Raw genomic sequence first — 19,659 nt, 5'->3', positions numbered from 1 at the left:
ATAAGACACCATGACTTGGCTGCTAGCAGCACCAGGGACCTGCTCCAAAGCCCATGAAGTTAGTGGGAGTCTTTTCACTGTATTTTCAGTGGGTTTTTTGATCTGACCCTATAAGAGCTTCCTAAGGGAGAATCTTTTATTTGGGGCTGGGTAGGCCCCAGTGGCTCTTTCCTAGAATGGCAGTTGACTCAGTCTCCTCCCTGGTTTCTCATCATAGTAAAAGCCTCATGAAGGTGACTGTATTGCATTTGGAGAGCTGTAATCTGTCCATAAATTGTGTGTGAAATGAAATCGCCGGTCTAGTGGACATCATTCTAAATTACACAACTATCATACATAGCCTAGTTATTTCTTTGCGTAGATATGTAGCATCTCATAATGCTCAAGTGTGTCTTGCCTGTGTACTCAAGAGGAAACTAATGCAGCTTTAATATGGCTCTTGTTGACCTACAGTGCTATGACTGAATAACACTGTACTTCACACCAGACCTAATGTAACAATTAACAATCTTCCTCCTGTTCTTGGATTTGTTGACATTGCAATGGAATCACATTAAAGCACGTCCCAGACCAGAAATAAATTCAGAATGATCTCAGTTCAGTATTCCAGTCCATGAGGATACTCTAGCCTTCTTTAGTGCTTCCTTACAACATAGATTTGCTGGGAACTGAAAATGTGATTTAAGACAGAAATCTCTAACTCGCCTGTCTGTTCAGCAACAGCCTTCCTAGGGTGTCCTGAGAGGTCATGGGAATGCATTGTGACACTAATTGTAATGCAGCAGGCAAGAGTTCTGTCATTTCAGTTAAAATGATAAGGGATAAAAAGAATCCACCAATCGATTTGCATTAGTACTGCTTGATCCTGCTTTTCTGGGCAGCACAAATCAATAGGACAAAGTTTCAGTCTTATATTCTGAGATGCTGTAGAAAACATTGCAAAGGAAGTAAACATGAAAAGAATGATACGGAGCACTGTATGCTACAGAAGACATGTTAAAATGCGTGTCTGCGTGCCTTTTTTCAGCAACTTATGGCCCCTCTGTTCTGTTTAGCATGCAGTGTTATTACTGGCTGAAATATTGATTGCCATATGCCTTTCTGTGAGCTTCCTTCAGACTTATGCCTGCAACTGTAAGTACCCTAGGCTTAACAAAGAGTTCCGAAACAGGCATAGAGTGAAGCTTACATTGCACGTTTTGCCAATTTTCTTTATCATTTACCAGCTACTTGCTGGGACATCTTGATAGATGTGAACATCAGCTGGTATTGCATAGAGTCAGGTGCAATAAATAAACTATGACAAATTGGATTGGATAATGATGGTCAAGTGCTTTTTTATTTTTGTAACAACATTTGCAATGATTTAGTTATAAACCAGAGAGAGAACATGAGCATTAGGAGTGTATTAAAATATGTTAAAGGACTTTCACACTGACTCAGGCATGGGAACATGAGCACAATGACAGAGAAAGTAAGTTACTTTTACTTGAGGAGTGGTCAGCTGTGTTCTGTGGTCTATTATTATAGACCACTTGTGTGTTTTTAAGGGCTTTCTCCCTTCTGGTTTTGCTAAACACACTGCCTGATCTTTCCGGATTTATAATCTCACTATCTGCTATCCTAGACATTATTGTGGTGTCACAAGTTCAGGTTACACACTAGACGAAATGGGATGGAGGGAAAACTTCCTGAGACACAAAAACCTCAATTACTAGCAACATTAGTATGGACAACAGTAATAGAAAAGACCTGTAAATATTGCGTTTAAACAGATAGTTGGGTTATAAATTGTATTTAAGAAAATACTATTTGTCTAATAATACTTGAGACTATTAAAATAGAGCAAATTAAAACCCTTAGATTACTTTTTGCTCCTTATATTGTTCATTTTGCTCTTTGTATTTTCCTCAGCAGTGAAAGTCTCACTCTTGGGTTAGCCAATGTCACTTTCAGGTTCTCATGCACTGACGCAGTATTGCAGTGTTTGGACTGCAAGCGCCCCGAGGGAATGTGTATTGTTTAAAATGTCACGGAAACTTCAAAATTGGTCCTAAATTTTGTAACAGCTTGTTTTCACAGACCAGAATTTGGTGTCAAATTTGACTTGACAAGAACGCCTTTTAAGGCTGTCTATATCATGTGGAAAAGTTTTCCCCTAATATGAATATTCCTCTTCATTGTGCCTGGATTTTCACCTGTATTAAAATGGCTGTGGAATGTGACCTGGTAAGAACTTTTACAGGCAAAAGTGTACAACCCAGGATGGGCTTTAGCTAGTTTAATTGTACAAAGTCTTGTTTAATTATACAAATATGAAACCTCTTAAGTCAAATTCAGTGCCCCAAACCATATTAATCCAATACCAAGTGTGCATGGTTAAGGACACAGTGTTAAGAAGTGCTGAGGCTAAAATGAAACATGCATCCCTAATTCTGCACCCTCATGTGCATGAATTATGATCGTATGTAAGTAAAAAACATCTTAGGAATTGCTATTGCAGATCAGAGCAGCTCCATCTAGCTGAATGTTCTGTTTGACAATGGCTAATATCAGGTGCTTCAGTAGATGGGCACTGATGGAATAACTTGACTGTGGGGAAAGTTCATTCCAACTCCCATCAGGTGTGGTGTCCACCCTCGGCTTACCGCCCGCCCCCCCTTCCCCCCCCAGCCAACCAGATGCCCCACTGCTGCTTTCACTAATTCAGCTCTGACCAGTGCTAGCAATGGTGAGAGGCGAACATGAGTGCAGGCAAGTCTGCAGGTGACTGCCTGCCTTTCATTTCAGCTCCAGTGCTGAATGCCAGATGGAGCTATCCACCAGAGGGCCAAGTAGGGGAAGCAGAAACCTGCCCTCTGCTGGGAGCGCCTGGATTTTATTCACTGTCACATGTCTAGTGCTGAACAATAAGAAAATATGAAGGGTTTGGGCAGGATTCCACCTTAGCTAGAGAACTTTGGAAACATTGGTTAAAAGTCTAAAAATTACTTAGGAAAATTGCACTTTTCTGGGAGGCTGTTTCAGTGGATTTTTAAAAAAACAATAGGATTATAGATTCTTATGCACAGCTCCTAGGCTGTCATTCTGTTTGCAGCCAGTCTTAGACATGAGGCCGCTCAATGACTTCAACCTCTTCCCTGGAGCACTCGTTCAGAATTGCAGCTGCAATTAGACATCAATGGTTTCAGGTTTTTGCAAAATTTTCTTTTGTTTCCAGTGCAAGGCCTTCTGTCAGATATTGGTAGGTGCTGCAGGTGACCTTGAATGGAGAATTTTACAGCAGGGAGAGCCTTGCAATAACCAATTAGCGCCAGCAAAGTCTTGGTGATTACTTGTGAGCCTCCTATCTGGAGGAGTTGTGAGCGACACTAAAATTGAACTGCTGGAATCGGGTTAATGGAATTTCATGCTAGACTGAGCTCTGTGCAGGCTCTACAGTGTGGCATATTTCTAAAAATTAAAACTGAATTCATTGTGAGAGAGCTTTTACAAATTCTGGTTCAGTAAGTTAGATAGCCACTGGACCAATGACAAGGCACAGAGCAAGTGATGAGCTTTAGTGCTTAAAAATGTCTTTTGTGAGGCTTCTTAATAAGCAATTGTGATTCAGCCAGCTTGTGTGATTGCTTTGAGGATGCAGAAGAAGAAGCACTGTCGAGTCTGTTTTCAGAAATGTATTTGTGGTTTCATGCATTCAGCCTGAAATGCCAGAGGAGCCCAGTTCTCTTTTATATCAGATGTTAATAAAGTCTGGGCTGGGTAAAAATTCCCCTTATTTTATTCCAATATGTTTGTATTTAACAGACCTTTGCGCATAAGGCCAAGGACCCAACGCATACAGTTTGCCTTTGTAAAGGAAGCAGCTCCTCTAAGCCCATGTGTTTTTTTTTATTTCCTGGATCTTATTGCATGTGTGCTGTTACTGATGAGCATTCTCTCGCATGTCTCGGCGGAGAACAGAGTTTTAAATGTTTGGTTAACCTGTGGCATGCTTGGCGACACTCCCTGGTTGCTCCCTCTCATAGCAATTTGTAAGGGCATTCCGCAGATTTATTACTTAAAAGTATTCCAGTAAGAGTTAATATTCTCTGTATTGTAGCTGGAGTTTAGAGACTCCCTGTTCTAAGGAAATGCCTTCCCAGGGGAAATGGTGGAAGCCCCATGAACAAAGGCATTTAAAGAGAGACAGGACAAAGAAGTGGAAAATATGCAGTGTAGTGTCCCCAGGGGAGTGGTCTAGGTGGTGTCCTTTTCTGTTTCTAATTTCTTTTCGATACATTGTGGGAAGCTCTCCCCTCACCAATCAAGTTAGCTTTTCCCAATATTGTGAAAGCTGCAGGAGAGGAGGGAGGGAGCCAGTGAGCTACCTCTGAGCTCTCCAGGGAGGGATAATGGGGAGGTACCTTCCAAGGAGATTCGTTTTAAAATACGGGGAGCAATGCAGCACATTATGTTTGCAAACCTACCAAATTGTGACCTGGGTCGTGTTTCAATTGTTCATATGGAAAAGGCATTCACAGCTCAGCCTAGTGTTTTGCTTAGAAATAATCCCTTTAACATACACTCACTCTTAAAAATGGTCGGTCTTGTCATTTCACTTGATTTTTTTCCCCCCACTCTTCCCTTTTCAGAGAGCCAGGATTGGTCCAGGCGCCAAGGCAGCTGAGGAGAGGATGACACATGCGATTTCCAAATTTGACAACAATGGAAACAGAGATCGGATGAAACTGTCAGATTTTAATTTCCTCATGGTGCTGGGGAAAGGAAGCTTTGGAAAGGTGCGGTCTGAGGAGGTCCATGTGTTCGTACATCTGTGAACAGTGCGGTGCTTGACATTCATGTGTCCATAATAATTCCTAATCTAGGCTCTGCCTCATTACTCCAGACCAGCAGGCTGAGGCATAATCTCTCATGGCTAGACCAAGACTAGGGTCAGGGGTCTGGGTTCTGTTCCTTGCTCTAGCACCAACTCACAACCTTGAGCGAGTCACAACCTCTGTTTTGCCATCTGGAAATGGGAATATTTCACAGAGTAAATAATGTTTGTGGGGGCTTTGAGATCCTCCAAAAGGTGTTACCGAAAGGCAAATGTGTTACCTTCCCTCAACCCTTAGAACCTGCCAGACTCTCCCTCTGGGCAGCTGCCCCAGGAGCTTCTCAAAGAGACAGCTCTGGAGAGGGTCCGTTTTAGCTGTTTGCTCTTCGTTATAAAGCTAAAATAGTAGTGAAGATTCATGTGGGTTTATTCTAGTTCTTTAGCTTTAAACAACAAAATCACAGCCCCATACAGAAAGCGGTGGGCCCCCAAACAATTAATTTGTGACTGATCAGCAGTATTAAATAATCACATGCACTCAGCCAGTCAATCAATCCGAATCTCTCTCACACCCAGGAACATTGGAACCGGTCTTCAACTTTCCCCTGTAACCCTGTCAAATTGATACTAAACGTAGCTCAGTCACAAACCATCTAAACATTCTCTGCCAGCCGTGACCTCTCCCAAGTGCCTTCGTGTTTGTTATCTCAGACCCTAGCAAACTGCAGTTTAAAACAACACTAAAATCTAGCCGCTGCTTTTGCCCACTCTTTTCTCTACCCCTGTGCCTTCCCCCTCTTCCCCCCCCCCAAATAATCCCTTTGAAAGTCTACTGCTTTGGCATCTGGGAATTTAAGAGTTTTTTCTCCTCTTCTTTTTATTTTGAGAAACGTTAACAAACCCCCCAGTTGGAATCGTGGCTTATGTAAGGGAATGTGACAGCAACTGTTCTGTGGAACAGACTGTTATAAATATGCTAATTAGTGCTCGTTAAAACAGAACGTTGGTCTATGTGATTAGATCCAGCCCAGCTCCCGCTATTCTCCAGTGGGAGTGTTCCTCACTTTTTTCCTCTCATCCTTTCCTTCACATTTGTTCCTTAACATTCTGAAATCAAGGAGTTCCAGCTGCGTGTCTCTGCCGGAGGGATATCTGGGAAAACAATTTAGAGGATTTAAGGCTTTTAAGGACTTGGTGGAGAGGACGTCATTTATTATTATTTATTTTCCACGTTAGTAAGAGGGAGCTGTTGGACATTTCAAAATTAACCATGCAGATCATCAAATCCATCCCAGCCCATGAGCTAGCTAGCATGTGAAATGGGCATGTTGGCAGGGAGGCACTGTGTCTAAGGTGGCATCAGCACAAAACAATCTTTTCCCCATAATGGGGAATCTTGTTTCCTTAGCTCTGTCCAGGCTTCAAGAGCTAGATAAGTTCATGGAGGACAGGTCCCTCAATGGCTATTAGCCAGGATGGCCAGGGACGGTGTCCTTAGCCTTTATTTGCCAGAAGCTGGGAATGGATCACTTGATGATTCCCTGTTCTGTTCATTCCCTCTGGGGCACCTCGCAGTGGCCACTGTCAGAAGACAGGATACTGGGCTGGATGGACCTTTGGTCTGACCCAGTCTGGCCGTTCTTACGTTCACTGCTTGTTCCCCATAACTGCTCCGTGGGATGGCTGAGCTCTGCTGTGCAGATCTGAGAAACAAATTCTGCCCTAGACATGTGCAGCGTGTCTAGCAGTAATTTGTATCTGTCACAGTAGCCTCCTTCCTCTGCCTGCATGGCCGCAGCTTAAACTTCCATGTTTTACTGTACGTGGCAAACCACCTATCAAGTCATTGATTTTTTTTAGGTTCAAAACAGCCTGTAAGAGCTGTTTGAGTATAATTTAACCTATTTTAGTGAATCCCTGTTTAATAAACTTGTTAACTCTTTGGTACCCAGAGCCAGTATTTACTGCTTAGTATTCTCCTCACTTGCATGCTACAGCTGGCAAGCATCAGGAAAACCTAGATATTGGGCTTGGTGGAGTTTAACAAACCTGTCCTCTTCTCATCCAGAGTTGGACTGCCTCCAGTTATTATGCTGGAACCTTCCCGAGCACATACACTCTGTTACAGGAATAAATCAAGCTAAATATCAGCTTCTCGTGTGCCAGAAAAGGAATTGCAATCTATCTTACAGTGTGTGTTCTGTAGGGGTAAAGCCACCGCAAAGACCGGCTTGAGGGTCATGGGATGGAACAGTTCTCCCCTGGCTTTGTTACTGCTGTGGGAGCTCAGTAAAATAATGGCATCACATTTCATTGAGAGGGCGTTTGGTCTCCACTTCCACCTGGACTCAGGCTGAAATGTGCTTAGCAAGATGCTAAGGCCACCCCTCACTGAATCCAGGGCTTCTTGGCCCATTCCTGGACAGAGGACAGACCAATGCTCCCCATCCTTGGCTGCTCTGATAGCCGGGACCAGAGCAGACCCAAACAGCTATAAATTATGGGATTCTCCTTGAGCTTTAGTAAATGGAGAGGGAGAAGAGACCCATTATTCCCTAGGCTGTTTTTAATTCAATAGTGCAATGTTGGCAAAGCCTCCCATTGGTTTCTGGTTTAACCAAAATCATAAAAAGCTAAATTTATGCAGCTGGTTCATATTTTGCAGCTACTCAGTCTGTCACACAAGTGAGCTGGAGTTTTATGGCTTTTCTCTGGAAAGGCCTGAGCCTTTTGCTTCTGCAGATCAGGGTGTTGGCAGGATCCCCTGACTGAATGAGTTTGGGTTACTTACTCTTCTGCATGTCTAGGATTGATTATTTCCCTGGAGTGGGGGAGAGCCTTCATTTTTGGACCCATCACACCATTATTTACAGTTGCTGAAGACTGCTCACCAGTGGCCATTTTTATCTTGGAGTGGAATCACTTTATATAGACATTTTAGTAGACACTCAGCTACTGTGATGATGAGGGTCATATAAGTACCTAGATAGATCAGTTTTAGTCACAATTTGCGGTAGGATGGCACGGAAGACAATGGTATAAACCGCCTATGTGGTGGTGTTTTTCTCTTCTGCTCCGGTATTTATAGAGTTTGAGGTGCTGTGGGTGCTGCTAAAGTGATGTAGGTGAGTACAGCAAGGAAGCAAAACCTGCAGACACTACACTGCCTTATTTGCACAGAATGCCTCTCCCTAGCAGCCTGGAAAGTACCTTCCACACAGGGCGAGGGTCAGAGCCTCTCCTCGGTTGTGCAGGTCTGAATTCAGGGTGGCTCCACTGACTTAAGTGAAGCAACTCCACATTTACACTTGTGTGACCCCACGTGTCTCTCAGTCTGGATGTAAACAGAGTAATACGTTGACCCAGGCTTCGTAGCACACATAACACACACACTCTGTGCAAGTGCCCCCTGATTTCTTACGCAGCTGCAGAGAAGGAGCTCTGTTTTTCCGCCTGTATTTTTGTGAAGTGGAACTGCTTGGCTCACAGTCGGAAGGCCAGCACACCGAGATGCATGCCACACGTTTCAGCGTCGGTATGCCATTGGAGAGCCACTGAATAAAACATTTACAGCTTCAGTAAACCCTAGAGCAGTTTTTTCCCATTTAATTTTGTACACCAGGAAATTCTGGCCTCTCATTCCATTGCAGACACTACGAACACTGATGTGGCAACAGATGTGCCCTCCAATTTGATGAGAAATGTACACGGACATAACTTCAGCACCATCCATCAGTCTATTGGGGGTTTTCACCTTGGAGGGCTAGGCTCCAATTCACTAAGCAGTGTCTGAATCCACCACATAATTAGTTACTGAACCCTGCACTCCAGTGGCTTTTATCTTGAAGTGTAATCAATTTTTATTTTTTTTGTACCTCAGGGAAAACGTCCCAGTGTGTTTGTCCCTCAGTGAGCTTTCTTACCAAAAGGATGCACACTCTCTCCTGGAAGCTTCCGGGCACAGAATTTTTTAAAAGTACCCCAACTCTCCAAGGTTTGAAACCCATCATGATTCCTCTGCTTGACAACCAAGACTCCTCCTGCTGTTGGTTGCAAGGAAGCAGCCCTTTTGTGGCCTTAATGCGGAGACACAAGATTTAGAGATGCCCTTTAGAGATGTCATTAATGATCTGGATGATGGGATGGATTGCACCCTCAGCAAGTTTGCAGATGACACTAAACTGGGAGGAGTGGTAGATACGCTGGAGGGTAGGGATAGGATACAGTGGAACCTAGACAAACTAGAGGATTGGGCCAAAAGAAATGTATTGAAGTTCAACAAGGACAAGTGCAGGATGGAAGAATCCCATGCACTGCTGCAAACTAGGGACCGAATGGCTAGGCAGCAGTTCTGCAGAAAAGGACCTAGGGGTTACAGTGGACGAGCCGCTGGATATGAGTTAACGGTGTGCCCTTGTTGCTAAGAAGGCTTACAGCATTTTGGGCTGTATAAGTAGGGGCATTGCCAGCAGATCGGGGGCTGTGATCGTTCCCCTCTATTCGACATTGGTGAGGCCTCATCTGGAGTACTGTGTCCAGTTTGGGCCCCACACTGCAAGAAGGATGTGGAAAAATTGGAAGGAGTCCAGTGGAGGGCAACAAAAATTATTAGGGGGCTGGAGCAAATGACTTATGAGGAGAGGCTGAGGGAACTGGGGTTGTTTAGTCTGCAGAAGAGAAGAATGAGGGGGGATTTGATAGCTGCTTTCAGCTACCTGAAAGGGGGTTCCAAAGAGGATGGATCTAGACTGTTCTCAGTGGTAGCAGATGACAGAACGAGGAGTAATGGTTTCAAGTTACAGTGGGGGAGGTTTAGGTTGGATGCTAGGAAACACTATTTCACTAGGAGGGTGGTGAAACACTGGAATGAGTTACCTAGGGAGGTGGTGGAATCTCCTTCCTGTTGGTTGGGATGATTTAGTTGGGGTTGGTCCTGCTTTGAGCAGGGGGTTGGACTAGATGACCTCCTGAGGTCCCTTCCAACCCTGATGTTCGATGATTCTATGTAACCTTTCAGAAAGAGGTGTCAAGCCAGCTGGAGCCCTGATCCTTCCACATGTGAACTATATGGTTTATTCACTCACTTCCAGATCATCTCCCTTCTTCAGATGGCTTTCAGGAACCAAAGCCCGTCCTTTTTGATCAATTAAAATCAACTCTGTCAAAACATAATCGGGGTGACTTATAAACCTGAACTGCCTACATGAGAATGTTAAGGATAAATGTCAATGATCAATTTAAAACATGCCTTAGTTCATGCAAAATTGTAAGTGCTTGTACAGGTCAGGTGCAAGCAGACAGAATAAAGCGATCTTAACTGTATGCTTCTATATCACTTTTCATATTCAAAGTACTTTACAGGAAATAATCAATTTATCTCTAGAAATGCTCCTGCAAAGTGGGCTAGTACAACTATCCCAGTTCTGTAGAGGAGGAAACCTAACTACAGAGAGAGTAAAGGACTTGTTCAAGTCATGCAGTGAATTGACAGGAGAATTGTGACTAAATGCAAGAAGGTTCTTGCTCCTTGTCCCTGTCCCTCATTGGGCTGTTTCATGGCAACGTGCTAAACAGGTCTTGTTCCTACATCTTATGCTTCATTAAAAAACAAATTAAGACCCTCTAGCCCTCATGGAGGCAGTGGCTATCTTAAGTGCAGACTGGCAGCTTCTGCCTGAATGTGCAGGCAGCCTAAAACAGCACCTCTAGGAGGTGCAAACTCTCGCTGTTCTCGAGATGTTAGGGTGTCAGCTCTGAACCCTAATGGTGATGACTTATATGTCAGTGTTTGGAACTCCCTGATGATTAAAGCTTACAAGAAAGAATGGTGAGTATATTCTGAAGATCCCCATGGTCAGTTGTCCGTGACATCTCATTCTAGCTTCATAGGTGGGTAGAACTTACCTCATGTTCAGAGAAGTGTTAACATCATTCTCCTCCACCCCCAGTTTGACTCCTGATGTCATTCATGAGCTAGTGAAAAATAGTCAAGGGAAACTAGGGACCTTTCCCTCTGAGGCTTCAGGACATACCTTCTCCAAGCAATGGTTTTAAAAATACCGGAGGGTGGATTGACCTTCTTTCCTCTCCAAGGGATCAGGGTGCAGGAAAGAATTTTTTGTAGTATCTGGCCGGTGAATCTTGCCCATATGCTCGGGGTTTAGCTGATTGCCATATTTGGGGTCGGGAAGGAATTTTCCTCCAGAGAAGATTGGAAGAGGCCCTGGAGGTTTTCGCCTTCCTCTGTAGCACGGGGCCATGGGTCACTTGCTGGAGGATTCTCTGCTCCTTGAAGTCTTTAAACCACGATTTGAGGACTTCAATAGCTCAGACATAGGTGAGGAGTGGGTGGGTGAGATTCTCTGGCCTGCGTTGTGCAGGAGGTCAGACTAGATGATCATAATGGTCCCTTCTGACCTTAGTATCTATGAATCTATGACATTGTCCCAAATAAGAAAGGACACATGCTAGTAACCTTCTTCATGTTTTTGTCCTCATGGCCCAGTGAATACACACGCACGCACACCCCTACCAACCAGGTTGCTGAGGTATTTGAACTTCAACTTGAAGACTGGGGACTCAAAGTGCTACTGCCATACTAATAATAATAATGAATAATAATCTGTCCCAACGCCCATTAAGGTCAATGGAAATCTTCCCAAGGGTTTTCCTGAGCTTCGGTGCAGGCCCCGAGGGCTTGATCATCCTGGATGCTGAGCACTCTGGCCTGCTGTCTAGTAAAGTATTTAAGCACGTGCTTAGCTGTAAGCACAAGAGCAATCCTCTTGATTTCAGTGGAGGATGCCAAGTGCTGCCGGCTGAGGATGTGGCCCAGTACTGTCTCAGGTCAGTTGTCTGCAACCATTGTCGGGTAAGAGGACAGAACTGTGGTCTCCTGGTCTGAGCAAAGAGCAGAGAGTTGGGAACACTGAGAGTCTAATCCTGGCTCAGGCAAGTCCCTCTGTCTTACTGCCGTGCTTTTCCCATCTAATGGGCAATCCCATTAACCTGCCACATGGCAAACTGTGGGGATGAGTTAGCTGGGCTTTGATATGGAACAGCTGTGTGGAACTGTCAGGTGGTGGAGTTACATTAGTTAAACTGAGTAATAATGAATGTCCTCACCAGCTGGGATTCTCATTTTAATATGCAAATATTTGCAAAAACACTTGACCTATGCTCATCACCAGGGCTTTATCTACTAATCTTAGACAGACTCAGACACCTTCTGCTCTGTTACACTCATTTAAATATAAAACTGCACACCTCTGGCATTATTCTCAGTTTACATCACTGTACCACAGTAGAATTAGGCCCCGTGACCCCTATTTAATTAAACCCTTCCTAACCCTGCGGTGAAACATAGATATTGTCACTGTATTTAATCTACTTCCTGTGACACTGTCTTGGGGGCATCCAAAACCGTAAATTACCTTGTAACTCCTCTGCCTCAGCACGCAAGAGATTTGCTGCTAGACTGTGCATCAGCTCCCTGACACTTCGGTCTGTTACCAGCCCACTACGCTCCTCAGGACTCTGCCAGCCCTTAGTTCACCGTGCAGAGAACACTTGGTGCAAGTCAGTGCCTGAGCCCCTTGAAAGAGCCTTGGCCTGCAGTGTCCAGCCCATCACTGGACACTCACAGAAATTACCAAGTCCACTGTCTCCAGAGAGACAACAAACACACCTGCCTGTTGGCTCGGCTGAGGATTCACACTTGAATATATTGTACTGAGAGGAACATTTAGTAAAGCCAAGAATGAGCTTTTTAATAAAGAACAGCGATTCAAGTGATACTAAGCAAGGCTAATGAAAACAGAAAATGGTTTAAATAAAACAAAAGTATAACATGCTTTCTAGTGACTAAACGTAATGTCTAAAACTGCCTTAGACCAAGGATTGCTCACCGAAAGTCTCCTCTGTGTCAGAAGCACCCGCCAGCCAGGATCCAGCTTTTGTGGATGTAAACAGTGCTGCTCTTTTTGCTCCCGCAGAGATTTGTTCCCCCTCTTCTTACAGTCCAGTAAATCTTTGAGATCTATCCTGTGAAATGCACCCCAGGAAAAAAGGTCATCTTCCCCTCTATTCTTCAGCAACACAAGCCATGCTGTTGTTCTCATCCTTCTGTTAATTTGCTCTTCCTGCTGACTCAATATGCAAATATAATCCCCACTGTCTCTGGCAAACCCTGCTCCATTTACATGTGAGAGACCTGGGCAGACCGGCAAGTCAAGGTTCCTTTATTTGGGAAACCTTTATCAGCCCTGCCTGGTTTGCTTGGTTTAAACATATTTGCAGTCTACACATACAGCTTCTTAATTGTTATCTGGACATCCATCATGCAATGGTCATAATGACCAGTATGTTACGAGTTTTCATTTGATACCTTATGCAACATTCTTTGTAGAGAAATACCACGACAGCAATGTATTAGGTGTTGTGAGTTGGTCAGGCCAGATAGAAGTTGCTGTGACAGAACCGTGGACGCTCTGCTGGGGGGATTGTGGTGCTCTTAGGGTCACATCTCCTGTCACCCAAACAGCGGTATCTTTGCTGGGATTCTATTCTCTTGCCTTTCCAAAGTCCATGGGATGCTGCTTAGCCTTTCCCAGCTCTGCTCTGGTCTTACATTATTTCTGTTCCACTCTATTGCTGTTCATTTCTCCTAATTTATTTTCAAAACATCCTAACGTATGTTCTCAGTGTGACTAGGCTCTTTTAAATGTAAAGTAATTCCATTCCACTGGCGATCTGAATTTAACACAATGAGAGAGAGAAAATGGGAAGCAAAACGTGGCCACTGGTGAGCGGTGTTTGTTTTGGCAGCAGCCCACACCAGACTGAAACCATGTATCTTAATAATCTGTGGGTGTCGGCAGGATTTTCAGGAGTCCTCATTCGGGTTGATTTGATTAATGAGACAAAATCTCATGAGCAGGAGACGGCAGCCCCCATTTATTGTAATAAATAAATCTGCAGATTGACACAACTGGTTTAAAATATTAGGTGAACGAGTTTATTCTGCATGAAGTAAAGCAGTTGCTGAGTGAGGGGCCAGATGAATAATTGTGTTTCAATTTACCCTGGGGGTATAAAGAGTGCCGCCTTCCATTCACTGTCAAACAAAGTGGAAGCAAATTAGGATAGTTGCATAACTTTTTACCACTGTGGTATTCGATGAGGACTCCCTGAAGCTCTCTGAATGTGAGACTCATCCACTAGTGGTGCTTCCATTCAGAGCACCCCAAATATGGATGGGCACTCAGAGAATAAGGCTGGTCTTGTGGTTAAGTCCCTGGACCGGAAATCTGGGTTCAATTCCTGGCTTTTCCACAGACTCCACATCTGACCTGGGGTAACTCATGTAGGGCCAGATTTGTAATGGTATTACGTGCCTAAAGATGTGGGTAGATACCACTGAGAATCTGACCTCTAGTATCTCTGTACCCCAATTCCCCATCTGTGACATGAGGATAAAAGGATTAAACTACCTCACCGTGTTGTTGGGAGGGTAAATATTTCCGAGACGCTCTCGTGCCGTGGTAATGGGAGCCATAGCAAAATAAACCACCCCTATGTGGATCTTCTGGCATCTGGGATGACAAAGTAGAAATGTAGCCCAGGCACACGCACAGTGTAAACAGTTCTCCCATTTCCCACACAGGTCATGCTCTCGGAAAGAAAAGGCACTGATGAGCTCTATGCCGTTAAGATCCTGAAGAAGGACGTCGTTATTCAGGACGATGACGTGGAGTGCACAATGGTTGAGAAGCGAGTGCTGGCTCTGGCTGGGAAGCCTCCATTCCTAACACAGCTTCACTCCTGCTTTCAAACAATGGTAAGTGGGCAGTCCTTACGTTGCCATCAGCCCTGTGCAAAATGGCCCTCAGAGAGGCCCTGTGTAACTTAAGGGTTTGTATCCAATGCGAAAGTTAGGGTGGGTGACTTCCCCCCCAGGCACTGTGGAATCTAGACCAGCTTGGGGTGCTGTGGAGCAGAAGAGGCTCCAGTCACTTCAGGCAGGGGTGAAGGGTAGAGTCCTGCCCCTGAGATACCTCATTATCTGAATCCAAGGAGAAGGGAATCCCCCCACCCAAGTTCTCTCCATACCTCGGGTGATACTGAGACATTGCAGCTGCTCTGAAGCACTATAGAAATGCCTGTAAATAAATCTATTAATTAAATATGTGGCCAGATTTTCCGCCCCCTTTGAGCCTGCCTCTGATTTCACTCTGCGCACCCAAAGAACCGTGCATGGAAAGGTGCTCGCATACGTTTCCCTCTTGCTAGCCTTGTCCTATACCAGACTTCCATGCAAAGATGGCTGCATGCACCAAACACTTCCTCCAGGTGTGCATATTCAAACGCGGCACCTCAGGCTGGGAACCTGGCAAATTTATCAGCTGGCCCTTGATTGAATTAGACCTGGGCCTTAAGCCTTTCAGAAAGACCCTTTGTCTAGGGTTTGAGTTACAGTCCAGGTAGCAAAATACCACTTTTGTCAGTATTTGCTGCTTGGAATTAAGAAGCTGAGCAGATGGTGAAAGCTAATAGGAAATCCAGAAATTTCCGATTGAAATAGACATTTTATTAACTTCTGCAAATAATAAATAGCTTTTTTTAAAGCAGTCTCTGGCCAGCTGTTGAACAACTTGTAAATGAAAATGCCCAAGTAGTTGTCAGCAGAAGCAGGGAACAGTAATCGGTATAGTCCTTTAGACGGATGCCAGTGGCATCTGAGAGGATTACACTTTAATATTATCCCGGCAATTGGATTTACTAAACACATTCCGTGTATTTAAAGTGTGTGGCCCAGCTTTGCAGAGCAGTAATCAAAATATGGCAGGGGAAGCTCTTTCAAACACCATCTTTGTGCATCTGAAGTGAGTCAGTGCAGGATTATTTCTGGGAGACCTACAGTAGCTAAATAGTAATCATGTTCGTAATGTAATCAAAACGTGTAGCAGAGTGTATTATCAAATGCAATCGCAAGCCCTCTGATTTCTGGGAGCACAGTCCAAAGCACAGTTCCCAGCCTGCGCTGTTAGTTCAACTGACTATTAAAGAAGAAAAAATCTCAAATCCCCCTCTCATAGAATGCAAGAATTAGGGTTCAGGCATCACGGGGAAATTTTGCACCATCAGCTAAAAGCCCGTGCGCTCCAGCAAATCTGGAAAAAGGTGAGTGTGACTCTGGCATCTTTATAATCCCAGAGGCACAGCCAGCACAAGCCAGGCCTCAAGGACTGCTGCTAACTGCCCATCAAGCGTAAAGGCACCTCTTGTTCCTATGTGGGCCAGGACGGAGATGAGCACTTCCATAAGAGTAAGCGATAATAATGGGTGTTGTCCTGCCTTTGCCTCCAAGTTGGAGTGTGAAGCAAGGCAGGAGAAATGGTAAATAAAATCAGTAGAATAAAAGGACCTGAATAAACCCAAAGAATACCATTGTTCCTGACTCAGCCGTTGGGTGTGAGAGGGGGCATGTGTGTTTTATCAGAATCCTAGGTAAGTCTTGGCAGGCGATAATCGAACATCTGTGGAATGTGCGAATTCTCAGCGAGTTCAGTTATTCCACTCTCCCGGCACAATCCTGGCTCTTTTCTTCCAAACTGAGGCTCAGAGTTGCTTTTCCTAGCTGGAGATACAGCTTTCTGTTCCAGCCTGCAGTCAGGTCAGCCATCTGGCTTCTCTTTCTCTATATCTATATAAAAGAAAGAAGCAATATTTCTATCTATATCTATCTATACACTTTTTTTTTTTTAAAGCACAAACATTGTTTTCCTCCAAAGTGAAGGAAGCTCAAGGAAAGTTTTTTGGTACAGGCTTGGCTGTATCGAGTAGCCACCTTTTTAATGTTCTTCCCTGTTGATGATGATTGATACTTTTAGGTAACTGTTCTGAACAAGTGCAATGTTGTTTGAGATTCCAGTTATTATACCAGTGTGACTGTCCTTTCAGAATGCAAGTTCCCTCCACTGCACATGTCCGTGTGCACATGTATGGAGGGGCATGTGCAAATCTTCCAGCCATCAGATGGGTCTAAACCTATTTTAGATGCCTGTAATGTCATGTTTTATGTCACCTGCTGGGCCCTTGGTTATCGTGTTTAATTATCCTTGAGGTGGCCAGAGTCCATGTGTTTTTCGAAAGCAGAGGACACGCTTACTGCATGCTTTTCTCTGACTGGAGGAGCTGGTTTACCAAGTGCTCATCTATTGTTTTTAATGGCGGTAATGCTCACTTTTGCCTATCTCCTGCTTTCCTTGCTCTTGTAGTCCTGGAAGCAGGGCAAGGTTTATTTCAAGGAGAAATGCAGAGAGCCGGAAGGGAAACAATGGGTGAAATATTTCACATTATTGTAGTCCAGGAATCAAAAGCCTCCTCTCAAGTTTTGCTTGCTGAATGACCACTGTATCTGGCTGCTCCTTTATATCCCCAAATTATCTCTGCGGCCTATAATTTTCCTTTTAATTGTATATATTGCCCCAAGTCCCTGACGCTTGTTTTATCCTTGGAGCCCTCTGCTGCCCTGCTGTGGAGGAGGCTCCTGCCTGGGATTGTGTTGAACTTCCCTTTGCTCATCTTCTGGGGGGGGTGGGGGTGAAAGGCCAGTGTGCATGCGGCCTGCACACACTGGAGGAGGTACTCGCTGGGGACCCGAAGGCGGGACCCGTTACCGCCTCTCTTGTTGAAGTACAGGTTCAGGTTCTTTCCGGCAGCGTGTGAGGTGTATCCACCTGGCCAGGGGACCTTTCCCCCACCTCCAGCCCCCTGTGCCTGCACCTGGATGATGTCACAAGCCCTGTTCCTCAGCCACGATAAAAAATACCCCAAGTCTTGAATGCAGCCCAGTGCGCTCCTCCATGAAATACACCGGTGTGCCCCACCCACCCTCCCTGCCCACTGGCTATTCTGGGGCAGGTCGCTCACTTCCGTGTCTTGCAAAATATTTTGAAAGGGCTCATCTTTGTTCCCGTGCAGACAAAACCAAATTGCAAAACCTCAATTTTTTATCTCCCCCCCCCCCCCGCCCCCCACACACACACTCACACACTGAGGAAGGAATTTTTGCTGGTATCGGTCTGGTGACCTTATGTGCATCGTGCAGACCCAAGCTTTGTCTGCATAGTGTTGGAAGGTGGGCCCCGGTAATGGCAACGATATGCTAAATATCACTATAGAGCTAGGGGTAGATTGTTGAAGGCACAAGTGGCATTTCTGCTGGGAGCTAGGTGGCTGTGAATATATATCTACCCCCTAATCTTCAGCCTCACTCCATTCCCTGCTCTCGTAATTCTGCTGCTGTTCTTAATTTTCGTGTTCTTTTTTTTTTTTAGGATCGCTTATATTTTGTGATGGAATACGTGAATGGCGGGGACTTAATGTACCAGATTCAACAGGTCGGCAGGTTTAAAGAGCCCCATGCTGTGTAAGTTCAATAGCCAGCATTAACATTCATCCGTTGCGGGATGAGGGGAGTATTTCATGGGTCTGTGGCGTGTATCTGTGGATTTAGGATACGTGGTTCAGTGTTCATGTTTTTGAGGAAGGAGACCTGCAGAATGGGGGGACGAGCAGAGGGACAGCAGGAATGCAAAGATGAAATGCTCACAATCCAGCCCGATGGTCAGAAGTAATTGCAGAGAGCAGGGGTTTTTTTGCCTCCTGGGCCTGAAAAGCACTAGGGAGTGCTTACAAATTTCTCTCTACTGAACAGTTTTGAGAGGCTGCAAACAGGGTAGGTGACCATCTCCCCAAGGTTTGCTTGCTGGCAGTCCGAAGGGCTGCTGGGCCTGGGCCTGCTGTTCGCCTGAGCGTGTCAGAGAGCTGCAGAACTTCTTACAGAGCAAGTAGATTTCACACGTGTGTGTCCCAGGCCAGCCCATCTATTGGCCAGACTGGAACCCCTCGGCAGGTAAATCTACACTGATGAATCTCATGTCTACAAAGAGGCTCCCCTGGGGTTTGATTTTAAGCTACGGCATAACGTGTCACTGGCACAGCGTTACCTTGTGCTCTTGTCTCTGCCTTTCCTTTGCTAGCACTGCTGGGCACCAGGAAGTTCGTGGGTGAACAGGAATTCCTTCTGCAATTAGCACTCTCCTAAACACCCTGCTGCCTCTGCCCGGGGCTCCTGATCCCACCAATGGGGGTTTTCAAGTCTGTGGTTTCTAGTCATGATCCCGTAAGGAGGAGCAGAGTGAATGACACCCTGAGAGCAAATAGTGTGCCTTCCCGTGGAGAATAGGCTGTGCTCAGTGTGATGTCTGATGTGCTCATGGGTCAAGATTCTCAAAAACGGGCTCCCATGGTTACACCCCTAAGCCCACACTTAGACACATCAATCAGTGGCCTGAGTCTCAAATGTGCTGAGCATACAGCAGTTCCTGTTGACTCCAGTGGGAGACGCACTTTTGGAAAGCAGACCATCTTACGTATGTGTTTAAATATGGACTCAGGAGCCTTAGTTCTCCATTGTGTGTAAAACCTTGGCTCTAGATCGTCACCTACAAGGAGATTTCATAGGCCTTCTAAGGAGAGTCCTCCATGTCCCCACATTTCGGCAACCTGTCCTTCCCTTGAGCCACGTCTCCATCCAGAGACCCCTGCATAGTGCTTCTCTCTGGCTAGCCAGCTGAGGTCCTCTGAACACAAGGGACTCCTTTATATGGAGGTGAAGATGCTGTCTGTGCAGCCCTTCCCCGAGCTTGGGGGCCACAGGTGGACTCCCCCAGTTTTAATCCATTGGCTGAGTAACTGTGCTGTGAAGTGTTTAAGCAGCGAAGCTGTTCTGTCGAGTGGAACAAGCCGTTCCTTTTGGGCTGGGCTTTTGCCAT

At 45.2% G+C, this 19,659-nt stretch overlaps 1 protein-coding gene across 2 annotated transcripts in view; it reads left to right on the top strand.

Annotated features, from left to right (window-relative positions):
• Positions 1-19,659, top strand: part of PRKCB (protein kinase C beta) — a 244,411-nt gene that overhangs the window by 177,444 nt on the left and 47,308 nt on the right. For both annotated transcript variants that reach the window (XM_084641907.1, XM_084641906.1), the window contains exons 9-11: positions 4,635-4,781; positions 14,484-14,657; positions 18,160-18,251. In XM_084641907.1, the coding sequence (XP_084498033.1) occupies positions 4,635-4,781; positions 14,484-14,657; positions 18,160-18,251 (413 nt within the window). The remainder of the gene's footprint in view (positions 1-4,634; positions 4,782-14,483; positions 14,658-18,159; positions 18,252-19,659) is intronic.

This window comes from Lepidochelys olivacea, assembly GCF_965140295.1.
Source record: "Lepidochelys olivacea isolate rLepOli2 genome assembly, chromosome: 10".
Taxonomy (NCBI): Eukaryota; Metazoa; Chordata; order Testudines; family Cheloniidae; genus Lepidochelys; species Lepidochelys olivacea.
The sequence above is the reverse complement of the archived record's forward strand: the minus strand, read 5'-3'. Positions and strand labels throughout refer to the sequence as shown.